A 15,626-nucleotide genomic window follows, 5' to 3' on the forward strand; every position below is an offset into this window, starting at 1 on the left:
TGGGTTGGGGCACCGGGCTGGGTTTGGGTACTGGGCTGCAGGATGCCAGGGTGCAAGGTTTCAGGTACCAGGCTGCAGGATGCAAGGTCTGTCTGAGCACCAGGCTGCAAAATGCGGGCTGGCTTTGGGTACCGGGCTGCAGGCTGCAGGCTTGGTTTAAGTACCAGGCTGGCTTTGGGTACCAGGCTGCAGGATGCCAGGGTGCAAGCTCCTTTCAGGAACCAGGCTGCAGGGTGCAAGATCAACCTGAGCACCAGGCTGCAAGATTCGGGCTGGGTTTGGGTGCCAGGCTGCAGGGTGCAAGATCGCTTTGAGCACCAGGCTGCAAGATGTGGGCTGGGTTGGGGCACCGGGCTGGCTTTGGGTACCGAACTGCGGGATGCCAGGGTGGCTTTGGGTACCGGGCTGGCTTTGGGTACCAGGCTGCAGGCTCATTTAGGACCAAGCTGCCGGGTGCAGGCTTGGCCGGGGGCCCGGCGCTTTGGGGCGGCCACCAAGACCATGCGCTGCAGCGCTGGGCGGAGGCCCTGGGGGTGCCGGTGCCCGGTGCCCGGCCCCGCTCCCCGCCGTGCTCCGCTGCAGCCCGGGGCGGGCAGGACGAGGAGGAGGAGGAGGAGGAGGAGGAGGAAGAGGAGGTGGGGGGGAACCGCGCCGTCTCCGTCTCCGCCCCCGGCCCCGGCCCCGGCCCGTCCCCGCCTCCCTCCCGCTCCGCCACCGAGCCCGCAGCAGCAGCGGCGGCGGCGGCGGGCGCAGGCACCGGGGCGCCCGGGGCCCCGCGGCGGCCGCTGCCCTGGTGCGGCGGGGATGGCGGAGGGGCCCCGGGGCGCCCCGCCGCCGGGCTCGCCCCGCCCCGCCGTGCCGCTGCCCAACGGGCCCCGCAGCGGCGGCGGCGGCGGCGGCGGCAGCCCCGGTTCGGGCTCGGGCAGCAGCAGCCGCGAGGACTCGGTGGAGCGGAGCCCCGCGCCCGCCGCGCCCCGCGCCAGCATCATGAAGGTGAGAGCCCGCGCCCTGCCCCGAGCCCTCCCGGTTCCTCCCGGTTCACCGCCCCCCCCCGCCACACACACCGGGATGCCCCGGTTGCTCGCCCCAGCCCCCGGCACCGGCCGGTACCTGCGCGGGGCTCGGTGCTTCGGAGCCCGGCCCGGCCGGAGCGAGCAGAGGTTCCCCGGAGCCGGTTCTGTGCCGGTTCCCGCAGCCCCCGGTGCCCTCTGAGCGCCCCCCCAACATCCCTGGGGGTCCAGGGGCGGTGGCGGGGAGCCGCTGCCCCCGGTTCCCCCGGCCGGTGGGGGCGTAGGGCCGGGGATGCCGCCCGGCTGGGTGCTGGTGCAGTGCTGGGTGCTGCTCCCACCAGCGCTGGCACCGCGTCCCCTCGCCCTGCCGGCAGCCTGGGTCCCCCAAGGGCAAACCCCTTTGTGCGCTCCCCAGGCCAGGCCTGTTGTCCGTGCCCGGCTGGGAATCGCCCCCACGTAGCCCCCACCCTGTGAGCTCCCTGCACGGCCATGCTGCCCCTGCGATGGGCATCGCACCCCAGCATCACCCCCTCCTGCGTGGGGGCACCCATGGGTGCTGCCTGCTCCTGAGCATCTTCCTGCGTTCCCTCGCATCGAGCCTCGGGCCCAGCTCCCGTGACCTCCCGAGAGCCGAGCCACGGCCGGGTGGGGGGACCAAGGGTGCTGTGGGTCTGGGGGGGGGGGGGGCTGGGCTCCCCCGTGCCAGTGGGCAGGGGGGGCTCACGCGTGTGTTTTTTCTAAATCAGCCCCCCTAATTGCGCTTACGTCGGCGTTGCTCACTGACACAATAGGTCGCGTCCGCCCGGGACCCGCCTCCCCACTCCTGGCAGCCTATTTTAAGCCGGTAGAGCTCCGGTACTATTAATACCCCGCGTGGGGGCTGTTCCCGTGCTGCCCGCCCAGCCCTGGCCTCGTGCCCCAGAGACCTGGGCGGGGGGCGTCGGGTGCCTTTGGGGTCCCCCTGCCCCTGGCTGGGCTCCTGCTGCAAACCGCTGCGGGGTGGCCGGGCTGTGCCCCACACCGGGATGCCGAGGGGACCTCCCTGAGCTCCTGCAGCCACAAAGGCCCGTGTCGGTGTGCAGTGTGTGCTCGGGGACCTCGTGGGGTCTCCTGTCCCCCCCCCCGCAGCCCAGGCTCTGCCACTGGGAGAGGCTGCGGGGTGCTGTGCAAGCTGGAGGCAAATGTGCCAGGGCTGCTGCTCCCCTTCGCTTGCCTCTCGGCTGGGTGCATCCCCCCGTCCCTGCTGTGCATCACCGCAGGATTTGGCCTTAGGGGAAGGTTGGGTGACCCAGAGCAAGTGCCAGTGGGGGTCACACTGGCGGTGGAGGATGCCAATGCGGGATGTTGTCCCCCAGCCTCTTCTGGTCCGTCACACGTCTCCGAGACCCTCCGGGCTTGGGCTTTCCCTGCTGCAGGTCCCCATCTCTCCGTGGTGCTGGATCCCACAGCTCTGAGTTCCTGGGGCTGTGCCTTACACCCCGACCGGGCTGAGCTCCTCTCTCAGGTGAGGCTGTGGGGACAGCGAGGTGGGCGCGCTGCCCGTGGGACTGTGTGGGCACCGGCCACTCGCCCTCCTCTACCATTCCCATTTGGACACGGCAGTCCTGCTCGTGTCCCCAGAGAGGCTCCTGCATCCCTCAGCAGGGACAGGGGACAGCCTGTCCTCCGCCAGCCCCCCCCCCACCCAGCAGCAGGGACCCCAAAGCCCTGGCTCTGCCCCAGCTCATGGGGGCGGTCAGCGGGGAGCTGCTGCCTCCCCAAAAACCCCACCCAGGGCTCTGCACAGCGGCTGGCGAGAGGGTGGTGGCATCGGGAAGGGTCCCTGGGGCCCCCCAGGAGGTCTGGGTTCCCACGGAACCCCGTGTCCTTGCCCCCAGGGGCTGTGCTTGGCAGGACCTGGGGAGCAGCTGCTTGGCCCCAAATCCCTGGGGGACGCTGAGGCTGTTCCCATGCTGCAGGGCTCTGCCCTGGTGTCACAGCTTGCTGTCCCCCCTCTGTGCCCACGCAGGGCTGGGGGGGGGCCTCTGTGCCCCCAGCTTGGACCAAGGGCACAGATTGATTGCGGGCTGTGGGGCAGCGGGACGGGCAGAGACCGGCTGGTGACTAAGTGGAAGCACATGTGGGAAGAGCCGCAGGCTCTGTTATTTTATGGGATTTCCAGAAAAGGCTGGAGGAGTGAATCTGAAAGTAGAATCAGCGGCTGTGCTGGGGCCGGGGGAGCTCAGGACCAGTACGGGGTGGTGCTGGAGCTGGCCCTGTGCAGCGATGGGACTGCAGAGAGCGGCTTCGTGGGGGACGGAGAGCAGGGAGGCTGCTGTCCCGGCGTCCTGGCTCGAGGACCTGTTCCCTGCTTTCTTCTCCAGGCTGGAAGCAGAAGAGTTTGGGGGGCTGGTGAGTAGGGAGGATGCTGGAGGGGGCCTTGGGGGTACCGGGTCTGTTTCTCCCCACTTCAGGATATGGCCCTTCCCCAGCACCCTGCTGTCCTGCCCCCCATGAGTGGGGCCATCCCCTTCCTGCCCGAGCCCCAGGAGCAGCGCCGGTGCCTCCGCACGGGGCCCGGGCTCCAGCAGCCCCTCGCTGGGTAGCGGCAGCTGGTGCCGCGGGGAGTGGATGTGTCACTCTCTGTCTTCTTGGCAGGGAACAAATGACTGTAGAAAAGCCCTGGCTGTGCCTGGCCTCCCGCTGCCTCCGCTCCGCTGCTGCCTGCCCACATCCCTGCTCTGCCCCGGGGACTGGGGCAGCGGGGAGAACCGGCGCGCGGGACGTGGCTGCGGCGTGTCCCAGCCAGACCCAGGAACAGTGCCGTAGGGACAAGGCGTCCCGCTCCCCTCCGCCAGGCAGCAGAGCTGCAGCTCCTTCCAAGGCACCTCAGCCCCAGAGGCTTTCGGTTTCTCTATTTCCTACCATCAGAAGCCGCTGCGCTGCTGGAGACCCCCCCTGGGGATACCCGGCAGGTCCGTGGCCCGATGGGCGCATCCCGGTGTGCTCGTTTAGCTGCGTAACGAGCGGGGTCACGCGGCGGCTGGGGTTAGGGCTGCCGTGCTCGCCAGGGCACTAACGACGGGAGGTAATTGGCTAAAGTGGTGCTGAGCACACGCTGCTGAGCTGGGCAGGGTGCAGGGAGGTGGGTTGGGACGTGCCATCCGTGCCCAGCTGGCTGCCAGCACTCGGCGTCGGCACGGGCATGGTGGGCATGGTGGGCATGGTGGGCAGCGTCACCAGCGGCGTGGGATTTGGCAGCTCCCCTCCACCGAGCAGGACTGTACGGGTGCGATGTGAGCGGCAGCACAGCGTGCACCATGCCCCACTCCAGAGCCGTGCCCTGCAGCCGGGATCCTCCGTGCTCCCCGTGGGCGGTGGCAGGGACTCTCCCGACTCCAGGCACCGCGTTCTCCTGCCTCTGTTACTGACCTACTTAGCACCCCAGGGAGCGCCGCCTGCACCGCTCGCACCCGTGCCTCGCCGAGCATCCCCAGGTCAGCCAGCTTGGAGCACGCCAGCACAACGGGCTGCCTGCGAGCAGCGGCTTTTCTCTCCCTCTGCCTGAACCCAGTGGGCTGCAGGGGCAAGGCGGGAACGCATTCGGCCGCAGGAGGCACCGGGAGATGCTCGAGCATCGCACCCCGTGGTGCACGCCGAGGGCTCGCCGGCCGTGGGAGCGGAGCCGGTGCTGGAGGGGTGGGTTTCGGCTGCCTGCGGTGGGCGAGGGCAGGCTCCGGCACAGCTGGAGGCAGGTCCCGGCGGCCGCTGGGTGCGAGCAGGCCCCCCGCCCCGCGTTTCCTTTCCGGATGGATTTCCTGTTTTCTGCTCTGGGGCCCGGTGCAGGGGTGGGGTGCGCACTGGGGTGGGGTGCGGGCACGGAGGGGTGCGGGTGCGGGTCCTGCGCCGTGCTCCCCGCTGCCAGCGGTCACCCTGCGAGCGGGGCGGGCGCGGGGCCGGGCCTGGTGCCGCGAGGCAGTGGTGCGCTCAGATTGCTGCTCGCAGGAAGCGTCGTGGTGGCGGTGCAGATGGCTCAGCCGCCGGGTCCGTCCCCGCAGGGCTGGCGATGGCACAGCCTGCCGCTGAACCCTCCGCACCCGGCACGGCGGCTCAGCCCTGGGGTGACCGTCCCAGGGGGATCTCCCACCCGAGCCCTGCCCTGTGCCCACCTCCCCATCCCGCAGAGGCTGAGCTGGGTCCTTCACTGTGCCCAGTGTGATGTCTCCCCCTGACCCAGCAGAATCCAGCCAGCTCTAAAAAGGGGCTGGGGGCTGGAGCCGGTTTCCTCTTCCCTGGGGCATTGCGCCCTGGGCACCCGTGGCTGGAGCTGGCTGCCTGTCCCCACAAGGGTAAATGGAGACCGTTTGGGGTGAAACACCATGAAATCTGTGCCTGGGCTCTTAGCCCAGGCTGCAACAGCTGCGCCGTGGAGGTGTGAAAGCTCTCAGGGTGCCGGAGGGGACACCCCATCGTCCCCAAGCCCTGGCAGCTGGGAAGAGCCTGCATGTGCCGGAGGCACCGCCAGATTAGAGGTGACTCACCATAATCTTGAAGAAGTGGATTAAACCTCCTCCCTGCTGCACTACTTAATGAAATCCAACCCATAATATGCTCCCAGCCCTGCTGTTCCCCCTATCCCCCGCCTCCTCCGACCCTTTTGGTAACAGGGTCTCCCCTTCCCTGCCTCGGGGGAGCCTTTTTTCCTCTGCTGCCTGGAGCTGGTCTCCCGAGGGTGCAGGGGGGGCCACGGTGTGTGTCCCTCTGGGGCATGGGGCTGGTGTGGGCATGGGGGGGTCCTGCCAGGAGGCCCTTTCCCATCCCGTGTCCCCAGACCCCAGGACGATGGGGACCATGCCTGTGCGCGGCTGTGCCCCAGAGGGTGAGCGAGCGGTGGGGAAGGATCCGGCTCACGGCCGGGAGCAGGAAGGAAGGAAGGAAGGAACACGGAGTTAAAATAAGCCTGGCAGTGGGGGAGGCCCCGGCTGGAGCCGGCTCCCAGCCTTTGGGATGGGGGGGGGGAGAGGGTTCAGGGGGACCAGGCTGGGCTTTGCACGATGCGGGGGCACCCCAGGGCCCCTCGCTGCGTATCGGAGCTAGGGTGGGGATTGCGGGGGGACCGGTGGGTGCACGGTGCGTTGCTCTGATGGCTCTGCCCTCTTCCCCCCCCCCGGCAGGATGGCTCTCGGCAGCGACCCATGCAGAAGAAGAAGACAGTCTCGTTCAGCACCATGCCCAACGACCGGAAGATCAACAGCACGGCCGCCTGCATCTCCTTCATGCTGGAGGGCTGCGAGCTGAAGAAGGTGCGCTCCAACTCCCGCATGTACAGCCGCTTCTTCGTGCTGGACGCCGACATGCGCTCCGTGCGCTGGGAGCCCTCCAAGAAGGACTCGGAGAAGGCCAAGATTGAGATCAAGTCGGTGAAAGAGGTGCGGGTGGGCAAGAAGACCCCCATCCTGCGCAGCAACGGCCTCTCCGACCAGTTCCCCGACGAGTGCGCCTTCTCCATCATCTACGGAGAGAACTACGAGTCCCTGGACTTGGTGGCCAGCTCGGCCGACGTGGTGAGCGCCTGGGTGATGGGGCTCCGGTACCTGGTGTCCTACGGGAAGCACACGCCCGAGGCGCCGGGGACCGGCCACCCCAGCCTGCGGACCTCCTGGATCTCCTCCGTCTTTGACCTCGCCGACCTGGAGAAGTCCGGCCGCATCCCCGTGCCCCGGGCCGTGCAGCTCATCAAAGCGCTCAACCCGGGCATGAAGGTGTCCACCATCGAGCTCAAGTTCAAGGAGCTGCAGAAAGCCGGTGAGCGCCCCGGCGCCGAGGTGGCCTGCGACCTCTTCGTGGAGGCGTACTGCGAGCTCTGCACCCGCCCCGAGATCTTCTTCCTGCTGGTGCAGTTCTCCAGCAACAAGGAGTACCTGGGCCTCAAGGACCTGCTGATGTTCCTGGAGGTGGAGCAGGGCATGGAGGGGGTGACGGAGGAGAAGTGCCTGGAGATCGTCAGCAAGTACGAGCCCTCCAAGGAGGGCCGGGAGAAGGGCTACCTGGCCATCGACGGCTTCACCCGCTACCTGCTCTCCTCCGACTGCTCCATCTTCGACCCGCAGCACCGCAAGGTGTGCCAGGACATGGCGCAGCCCCTCTCGCACTACTACATCAGCTCTGCCCACAGCGCCTGCCTGCTGGAGGACAACTTCTGGGGCCGCTCGGACATCAGCGGCTACATCAGCGCCCTGGGGCTGGGCTGCCGCAGCATCGAGCTGGTGCTGTGGGACGGCCCCGACGGCGAGCCCGTGGTCTACACCAGCCCCTCGGGGGCCTCCTGCGTGCCCTTCCGCACCGTGGTGGGGCTGATCGACCAGCACGCCTTCACCGCCTCCGCCTACCCCCTCATCCTCTGCCTGGTGGTGCGCTGCTCGGCCGCCCAGCAGCGCCTGGCCGCCCAGTGCCTGCGCAAGACGCTGGGCGAGAAGCTCTACCTGGAGCCGCCCGACCCCGCCGCCTCCTACCTGCCCTCCCCGGAGCAGCTCAAGGGCCGCATCCTCATCAAGGGCAAGAAGCTGCCGCCCGGCTGCGAGGACAGCGAAGGGGAGGTGTCGGACGAGGAGGAAGGCTGGGAGCTGGCGCGGAGGCTGGGCCAGGAGGACCGGGAGGTGGCGGAGGGAGGGGGCCCGCGGCGAGCGCGGCTCAGCCGGGAGCTCTCGGAGCTGGTGAGCCTCTGCCAAGCCGTCCCCTTCCAGGACTTCGAGAGCTCGCGGCGCGGGCAGCGCTACTGGGAGATGTGCTCCTTCAGCGAGGTGGAGGCCGGCCGCTTCGCCAACGAGTGCCCGGCGGAGCTGGTGAGCTACAACAAGCGGTTCCTCTCCCGCGTCTACCCCAGCCCCATGCGCATCGACGCCAGCAACATGAACCCGCAGGACTTCTGGAAGTGCGGCTGCCAGATGGTGGCCATGAACTACCAGACGCCGGGGCTCATGATGGACCTGAACGCGGGCTGGTTCCGGCAGAACGGGGCTTGCGGCTACGTCCTGCGCCCCGCCATCATGCGGGAGGAGGTCTCCTACTTCAGGGCCAACGCCAAGGACTCATTGCCCGGGGTGCCCGCCCAGCTCCTGCACCTCAAGGTCATCAGCGGGCAGAACCTGCCCAAGCCCAAGGGCTCGGGGGCCAAGGGGGAGGTGGTGGAGCCCTACGTCTGCGCCGAGATCCACGGCATCCCGGCCGACTGCGCCGAGCACCGCACCAAGACGGCCCTGCAGAGCGGGGACAACCCCGTCTTCGACGAGAGCCTGGAGTTCCAGATCAACCTCCCCGAGCTGGCCGTGCTGCGCTTCGTCGTGCTGGACGACGACTACATCGGGGACGAGTTCATCGCCCAGTACACCATCCCCTTCGAGTGCCTGCAGCCCGGGTACCGCCACGTCCCCCTCCAGTCTCTGGCCGGGGAGCCCTTGCCCCACGCCACCCTCTTCGTGCACGTGGCCATCACCGACCGCCGCGGCGGGGGCAAGGGGCACCGCCGGGGGCTGGCGGGGCGCCGGGGCCGCCGGGTGCGGGAGTACACCTCCACCAAGGCCACCGGCATCAAGGCCATCGATGAGGTCTTCCGGACGGCCACCCAGCCCCTGCGGGAGGCCACCGACCTGCGGGAGAACGTGCAGGTACCAAGACCCGGCAGGGGCACCGCGGGTTTTTGGGGAGGAGGATGGTGCTGGGCCGGGGGGGAGGAGGTCCTGGGGGTGCTCCGCATCCCCTGACGCCGGTCTCTGCCCGCAGAACGCGTTGGTCTCCTTCAAGGAGCTGTGCGGCCTGACGCCCGCCGCCAACATGAAGCAGTGCATCCTGACGGTGGCGGCGTGGCTGCTGCACAGCGACAGCGCGCCCAGCGTCACCCTCAACCTGGCAGAGCAGTACCCCGCCATGGAGGCGCAGGGCCCCATCCCCGACCTGCTGCGCAAGGTCCTCACCGCCTACGAGACGGTAAGCTGCGGGATGGGGACGCTCAGTGGGGCCGGCAGCACCAGCAGCACCATCCTGCCTCGCCTACAGCTGCGTGCGTGGGGCAGCCCCAGGGTGGGGTCCCCAAAAAATCACCGGATCCATCGCGGTGCAAGGGGGGGACCGGCTGGGAGATGCCCCGAGGGACCCCCGCAGACCCGGGACCCCGCAGACCCGGGACCCCGCAGGCCCCATCTGGCTCACGGGGCATCCTGCGGGGCCGCCCGGCGGGAGGAATCCCGTTAAGAGCCGAAGCCGGAGCCGCTTCCTTCCTTTGTGTTGCAGGGGGACCTGGCCGCCGGCCAGGCGCTGGCTGCACCGCACCTGGCTGCACCGTGCCAGGGGGACCCCCAGCCAGACCCTCCCGCCCCCTTTTCTCCCCATCCTCTCGGCGGGCAGGGTGCGTGGGGTGGGATGTGGGGTGGGGGAGGGTGGGGGGGCTGCTCAGCACCTCGGGGTGCCCCTCTGTCCCCAGATGATCCAGACCAGCCGGACGCTGATCGAGTCCGCCGACGCGGTGCACAGCAAGCTCATCCAGGCGCAGCAGGCAGGTGGGTGCGGGGGGGTGACCCCAGAGCTGGAGCATGTTCCAGGGGTGCCAGAAATGGGGGGGGGGGGGTGCTTCCAAGCCCCCTGAGGACGTGTGTCCCCCTGCAGGGATCGGATCAATCCGGCACCGGGCTCCGGATCCGTGCACGGGCGGTGCCAAGCGTGCTGCCGTGCCTGGTGAGGGGCAAGGGGGGGTACGTGGGGGTGCCCCGGCTGGGTGCGTGCTGCAGCTGGAGGTCAGCACCCGGCTGGCGTGGGGGGAGATTTCCATCGGGGGGGGTCCAGCTCTGCGTTTTTCCCATGTCCTGGATGCGCTGCAAGGAGAGAAGGCAGGGAGCGGGAAGGTGCAGGGGCTGCGTGCCCCAGGGGAGCACTGCTGGGGATGGGGGGCTGCAGAGGCTGTGTCCCCCCCCCGGGGGGAGCACTGCTGGGGATGGGGGGGCTGCAGGGGCTGCGCGGGCAGGGCTGGGAGGGAGCGAGCGGAGCGGAGGAGGCTGATGAGGAAGCGGAGAAGAGTCATTAGCTGCCAAACGCCGGAATATAATTAGCATCAGAAATAACAGACTGGGGCTGACGGTAGAAGTGGCAACTGAATGTTATGACTTCAAAGACACATGGCTGAACCCACACAGGCAGGTGCTGCTGGCAGCCTGCCCCGGTCCCCCCCCCCCCCCGTGCACCCTCCCCGTGTCCCATCCTGCCCCCTGCACCCGCAGCTGCCCAGGACCCCAGCCCCGCTCCCAGCATGTCCCAGTGCTCCCAGTACGCACCGGTAAGGTGGACTGGGACCCCATGCGCTGTAGGGGCATCCTTGGATGCTTGCAGGGTGCGCGGGGGTCTGCTGGCCCCGGTGCTTCGTGTGGGCACCCCGCGGGGCTGGGAGAGCTGCCAGGAGCTGGAGGGGCCGGGGAGGAAGGAGGGGGCCCCGCTCCGCCACCCCCAGCGGGTGCCGGCCTCGCTGCCAGCAGCCCTGTTTGTTCCTTGGCGGCTCGGCAGCCCGGAAACCTCGCCGAGCATTTGGCTTTCGGCTCCGCCGCCGCTGCCAGCGACGGGGGGGGAGCGCCTGCGAGGGGGGCTGGGGGGCTGCGGGTGGGCTCTGCGCCCGCCGGCACCGCTTTGGCCACGGGAGCCCCTCCGTTGGGCTGCTGGGGGTGGGCATTGCCCCCGTGCCCCTTGTCCTGCCTGAGGGCAGGGGTCTTTGGGGCGTGCAGCTGCTGCTACCGACTCCCCCACGTTGGGGGGCTGCCACCCTGACCCCCGTTCCCGGGTGCTGCTCCCTGCTTTCACACCCTTGGCTGTGCCGTGGATGAGCCCCAGTGGTCCCGGCACGGCTTTGGGTACTGGGAGGGGGGGGGGGGTTCTGGGGGTGCTGGTGGCAGGGCTTGGGGGTGCAGGGTGGGGGCGAGCTGATTGACAGCACGGGGGCGAGCAGGCGTGTGTGGGAGCCCTCGTGTGGGCCCGGAGCCGGTGCTGCGTCAGGGAGGGGTAAATATAGCACCCGCTCACGAGGACATCACGCGGTGCACGGTGCGGGGGCCCGCGCTACGGCACGGGGGGGGCCCGGCGGCCCCGCTCTGTGCCCCCCTGGGTGGGCTGCAGCGTGCAGGAGCCGTGCATCTGCCCCCCCGGGGTAACTGCTGAACGTCCAGACCCCCGCGTCCCCCAAGATCCGAACCCACCAAGGGCTGTGGCTGAGGGGGGTGGCGAGCTGGTGGGGGCTGCGTTGGGACCACGTTCCCCAAGTGGAGGGGGCTCGGGGCTGCCGAGACCACCCGCGGTGCCCAGCGATGCACTGGGGAGCCCAGGCAGCCGTGGGAGAAAGGCAGCCGGTCCCCGTCCCTCGTGGGCGCTGGCTGTCCCCGTACCCCGTGGTCCTGAGCGTGCCCCCCCCCCCCCCCTCGTGTGCCCCTTTCCCAGGCATGGACTTCCACAAGGAGCTGCACCGCATTGAGGCCAAGGAGGGGCTGCGGGGACGGAAGCTGCAGAAGGCGCTGGAGAGCTTCGCCTGGAACATCACCGTCCTGAAGGTGAGGGGGGGACGGCGCCGTGGCCATCACCACCACCGCCATCCCTCCCCACCACTGTGCCAAGAACTTGGGCACTGGCACCGGGGGGATGCTCTGGGGGGATGCTCTGGGGCCGTTCCTGGTCCGCGATGCGCCCGTACCCAGCAATTCCCCGCTGCCCCTCGTGGGCCCGTGGCTGCGTGGCACAAACGGGGGCTGGAGGTGGCACGCTGGGACCCCGCACGCCCACGGCCACGTCCCCTGACAGCCTCTCCCCCCCCGTGGCAGGGCCAGGCCGACCTCCTGAAGCACGCCAAGGCGGAGGCGCTGGACAACCTCTGGCAGATCCACAACGCCGGGCAGTCCTGCGGCATCGGCAGGAACGGCTCGGCCTCGCCCGAGGCCTCCCGGCTGCGCGCCCCGCTGGAGCCCATCCCCGAGGCAGAAGGAGGTGGCGACACGGCGTCCTGCTGACCCCGGCCTGGGGCTGGGGGGGGTGGGGGGGGCCCGATGGAGCAGCCCCGCTTGCGGGGACCAGGACCGGAGAGCCCCAGCCTGCCCGCGGCTTGTTTTGGGACAGGGATGAAAATGGGCAGGGTGCAGGTCGCAGTGGGGCTGGCGCAGCGGTGTGCCCGCTTGGGGACCCGCTCTGGGCATGGCAGGGAGTTGGGGGGGGGGGGGTCCCCACTCCCGCCTGCCCCCCCTGAGCTCCTGGGGTCTCATCCATCTCCCCCATCTGCTTCCAGAGCAGGCACCTTGCTGTGGGGCCAGTGGGGGCTGCTGGCACCCCAATGACCGTGTGCATGCACCCCAGCCTGCTGTGCCCGACCCCCCTCCTCCTTGTAAAAAGCCACCCCAGGTGCGGGGTCCTGCTCTCAGGGCTGCAGGATTTGCTTCCAGGGGGTCCCTTCCCCTCCCCGGTGTCTCCGTGCCCCCCCGCTGTGCAGAGGGGCTGGGCAGGCACCTGGGGAACAGCTCGCGGGGGGCGCAGGGGCTGCGGGGCCGCTGCAGACCGGAGCTGCCAGCAGATGTGTCCTACGGCATCAGGGAAATTGTCCTGGGTTTGTCCCCAGGGCGAGCACGCCCCAGGCGTGGGCGGTGAGCGTGGGGTTGGTCTGGGGTCGGACCAGGGCTGCGGAGCGTTTATAAAGTGTGCGAGACCCACGCCGTGCCCTCCGCTCCCTCTCCACGCCGACACACCGGGCGAGACGGGGATGGGGTCACCGAGGAGGACAGCGGGTGGCAGTGGGGTGGGGGGGCCGCATCCTTCCGCCGGCACCGGCCGGGTTCAGGGGGCACCAGCCCCGCACGTCACCGCGCCACGCGGCTGCCTGGCACCCCTTTGTTCGGGGCAGTAATTAGCCTAATTGGGGCCACCAGGACCGGACCTGTTGTCGGGAGCGGTGACGGCGCTTCCCCCGGTGCTGACCTTCAGGCCGCTTTGTGCCGGCCCGGCCGCGGGTCCCTCGGGTAATTACGGCCTCATTAGCGCCGCGCACCCCGGCCCCACGCTGCACCCTCATAATGCGGAGCCGCAAATGAGGGGAAAGGCCTGGCCCGTCTCCGAGCTACCGGCAACAAAGGGTGCGCGTCTCCCAGAGACCAGCCCCGCTGCTCCCGCTGGTATTTTTGGCTATGCTATTGTGCCGGGGGCTGGGGGCCGGGGGGGGGCAGCCCCTATAAAGCCCCGGTGTAGGGTGCACAGCTCAGGGCAGCTGCGCTCCTCGGTCCTGGCAGGACATGCCCCAGTGCCGCTCGGCCACCTGAAGACGCCGGGAAGGATGGAGGTGCCGAACGCCAAGGTGGGGCCGGCGATGTGGGGCTGGGGGTCTCGGGGTGCACAAGGGCTGGGCCAGTCCCTTGGGGCTCCCAGGGGCTCCCCAAAGCCGACAAGGAGCAGCTGCGGGGGGCTCAGCCCTGCACGGGCTCCTCGGGAGGGAGCTGGGTGCGTGCTGTGCGCTGCTCCAGCGTCAGCCAAGCGTGGGTGCTCATCCCGTGGCTCTTGGTGACGAGGGGAGGGTGCTCCTGGGGCTGCCGTGTGCTGCAATGGGGTAAGCGGCACGGTGAGGGTACCCGTGGCCAGCTCCTGCTGGCAGCGTGGCTGGGGGCTGTGGATTTGGGGGCTGGGATGGGGAAGTGAGGAGCTTTGGGGTCCCCTCTGTGCCCAGGGGAGCGGTGTTGGCTGTGCCCCGGAGCGCTGAAGGGTGGTGCTGAGGGTACGGGGCTGAGCCCCTGCAGTGAGTGGGGTGGATGGGAGCCGAGCCACTGTCAGGGTGCTGGCAGCCCTGGGGGGGGGGCACGGCAGCAGCCCCGGCTGGCTCTGCGGGTGCCCTGCAGTGATGCCAGCCGTTATCGGGCAGCTCCAGAGAGCCGCCTGCCTCCTGCTCCTGCTCCTGCTCTGCTCCCTGGCCGCCGCCCGCCAGAACCTGCCCGAGTGCTGCCGGCAGAAAACCTGCTCGTGCCGCATCTACGACCTCCTGCACGGCATGGGCAACCACGCCGCCGGCATCCTCACGCTGGGCAAGAGGAAGAGCGTCCCGCCGGCCTTCCAGAGCCGCCTCTACCGCCTGCTGCACGGCTCCGGCAACCACGCCGCGGGCATCCTGACCATGGGCAAGCGCGGGGAGCCCCCCGGCACCACCTGCCGCGACGCCTCAGGCTGCGCCGTGGGTGCTGGTGCTCAGCCAGCGCCGGCGCTGAGGGGCACCGACGCCAGCCCCAGGGAATGCCGGGGACACGCTGGGAAGGACGCAACCAAGAGCCGGGGAGCTGCGAAGAGCTTTTACTGAGCTGGGTGGGGGGGCTGCGGGGGCAGAGAGGGGATCCCTGGGGGGGGCCGCACGCCCCGGCGCTCGCTCGGTGTAAATAGCACTTTTAAATACCTCCTTGGGGCCCTGGCCAAGCCTGCTCAGGGCGCCGCAGGCACCGCTGGCCTTTTACAATAAATGGTAGCCTGAGCTTGCCGGGCTCTGCCTCGTCTCTGGGGAGGGGGCCGGGGGCACGGCTCTGCCTGGGGCAGGCAGCGGGGTGGGTGTCTGGGGTGCCTGCATGCTCCCAGCTCCCCGACCCCCACCAGGGTCCTGGGGAGGGCTCCGGTGGGGGCTGTCCCCGCTGGGTTCCCCCCTCCTCGGGGGGGTCCCCAAGGTGCTGCAGCCCCTGGGCTCTCCAGGGTACAGCAGCAGGGCTGGGGCTGGTGTCCTGCTGCTGGTCCCATCCCGGAGCTGGGCTGCCGGGGGTGGCCGGATCCTGCCCCTTCCAAAGAGCCTGAACCGAGCAGATCCCGGCGCACCGGGTCCCGGTACCGGGCAGGGACCGGTGTCCCCCGGTGTCGAGTGGGCTGGTACCGAGCAGGTCCCGGTGCATCGGTTCCCGGTGCCGAGGAGGTCCTGGTACACCGGGGTCGGTGCCTCCTGGTGCCGAGTGGGCTGGTACAGGGCAGGTCCCGGTGCCTCGGTTCCTGGCGCCCAGCAGGTCCCGGTGCAGCGGGACCGGCGCCTCCCGGGGCCGAGCAGGGCGCTGCCGAGCGGCTCCCGGTGCCGCCGGTGCCTGCCGGGGCCGAAGCCCCTCCCGGTGCCGGCGGCGCGCAGGGCCCGGGGCGGGGCGGGGGGGGGGGGGGGGGGGCGGAGCGGGAGCCCCGGGCGGGTCGGGCCGGGCCGGGCCGAGCCGAGCCGGGATTAACCGGCGGCGTTGGGGCCGCACCCGCGGAGGGGCCCCGGGGCGGCGGCGGCGGTGCCCGGCCCAGTAGGAGCAGCCCCTCGGGGGGGCGGGCGGCCCGGCGGGACCATGCCGGTGATGAAGGGGTTGCTGGCTCCGCAGAACACCTTCCTGGACACCATCGCCACCCGCTTCGATGGCACACGTAGGGCTGCGCCCCGGGACGGCGGCGGGGAGGGGGGGGGGGGGCGCCCGGGGCAGCGGAGCCCCCCGGGGCTCGTCGGGACGCGACCCTCCGCGCTCTCCATCCCCCGGCCGGGCTCGGTTCCCCGGCCCCGTGCAGCCCCCGAGGTGACCGGGAGGGTCCCGGACCCTGCTGCCGGTGCCCCGGGAGGGTCCCGGTCCCGCTCAGCACCAGGGACAGAGG

The 15,626-nt window shown here is 70.3% G+C and overlaps 2 protein-coding genes across 4 annotated transcripts; both read left to right on the forward strand.

Annotated features, from left to right (window-relative positions):
• Positions 1-314: 314 nt before the first annotated feature.
• On the forward strand, positions 315-12,710 carry LOC106047990 (inactive phospholipase C-like protein 2). 3 transcript variants are annotated; one of them, XM_066981396.1, is made up of 7 exons: positions 315-993; positions 2,366-2,514; positions 6,164-8,653; positions 8,769-8,972; positions 9,466-9,541; positions 11,457-11,566; positions 11,834-12,710. In XM_066981396.1, exons 1-7 carry the CDS (start codon positions 330-332, stop codon positions 12,017-12,019), a joined length of 3,879 nt encoding a protein of 1,292 aa, XP_066837497.1. In that variant the 5' UTR covers positions 315-329; the 3' UTR covers positions 12,020-12,710. The 3 variants fall into 3 exon arrangements, with proteins under 3 accessions (XP_066837497.1, XP_047907826.2, XP_047907824.2); XM_048051869.2 differs by lacking the exon at positions 2,366-2,514 and having other exon boundaries at positions 805-993; XM_048051867.2 differs by lacking the exons at positions 315-993; positions 2,366-2,514 and adding an exon at positions 3,107-3,401.
• A 111-nt stretch (positions 12,711-12,821) lies between these two features.
• Positions 12,822-14,497, forward strand: HCRT (hypocretin neuropeptide precursor). Its single transcript, XM_048051870.2, has 2 exons — positions 12,822-13,347; positions 13,906-14,497. Exons 1-2 carry the CDS (start codon positions 13,084-13,086, stop codon positions 14,332-14,334), a joined length of 693 nt encoding a protein of 230 aa, XP_047907827.1. The 5' UTR covers positions 12,822-13,083; the 3' UTR covers positions 14,335-14,497.
• Positions 14,498-15,626: the final 1,129 nt, after the last annotated feature.

This window comes from Anser cygnoides, chromosome 22 (genome assembly GCF_040182565.1).
Source record: "Anser cygnoides isolate HZ-2024a breed goose chromosome 22, Taihu_goose_T2T_genome, whole genome shotgun sequence".
Classification (NCBI taxonomy): domain Eukaryota; kingdom Metazoa; phylum Chordata; class Aves; order Anseriformes; family Anatidae; genus Anser; species Anser cygnoides.

What these genes read in the sequence shown, in the direction of transcription:
- LOC106047990 (XM_066981396.1), top strand. Translation starts at nt 330, where the DNA reads ATGTGGGCTGGGTTGGGGCACCGGGCTGGCTTTGGGTACCGAACTGCG. An exon ending in CCCGCGCCAGCATCATGAAG is followed by an intron (nt 994 to 2,365) that starts GTGAGAGCCCGC and finishes GTTGTCCCCCAG; the next exon opens with CCTCTTCTGGTCCGTCACAC. An exon ending in CATCCAGGCGCAGCAGGCAG is followed by an intron (nt 9,542 to 11,456) that starts GTGGGTGCGGGG and finishes CCCCTTTCCCAG; the next exon opens with GCATGGACTTCCACAAGGAG.
- HCRT (XM_048051870.2), top strand. Translation starts at nt 13,084, where the DNA reads ATGAGGGGAAAGGCCTGGCCCGTCTCCGAGCTACCGGCAACAAAGGGT. An exon ending in TGGAGGTGCCGAACGCCAAG is followed by an intron (nt 13,348 to 13,905) that starts GTGGGGCCGGCG and finishes GTTATCGGGCAG; the next exon opens with CTCCAGAGAGCCGCCTGCCT.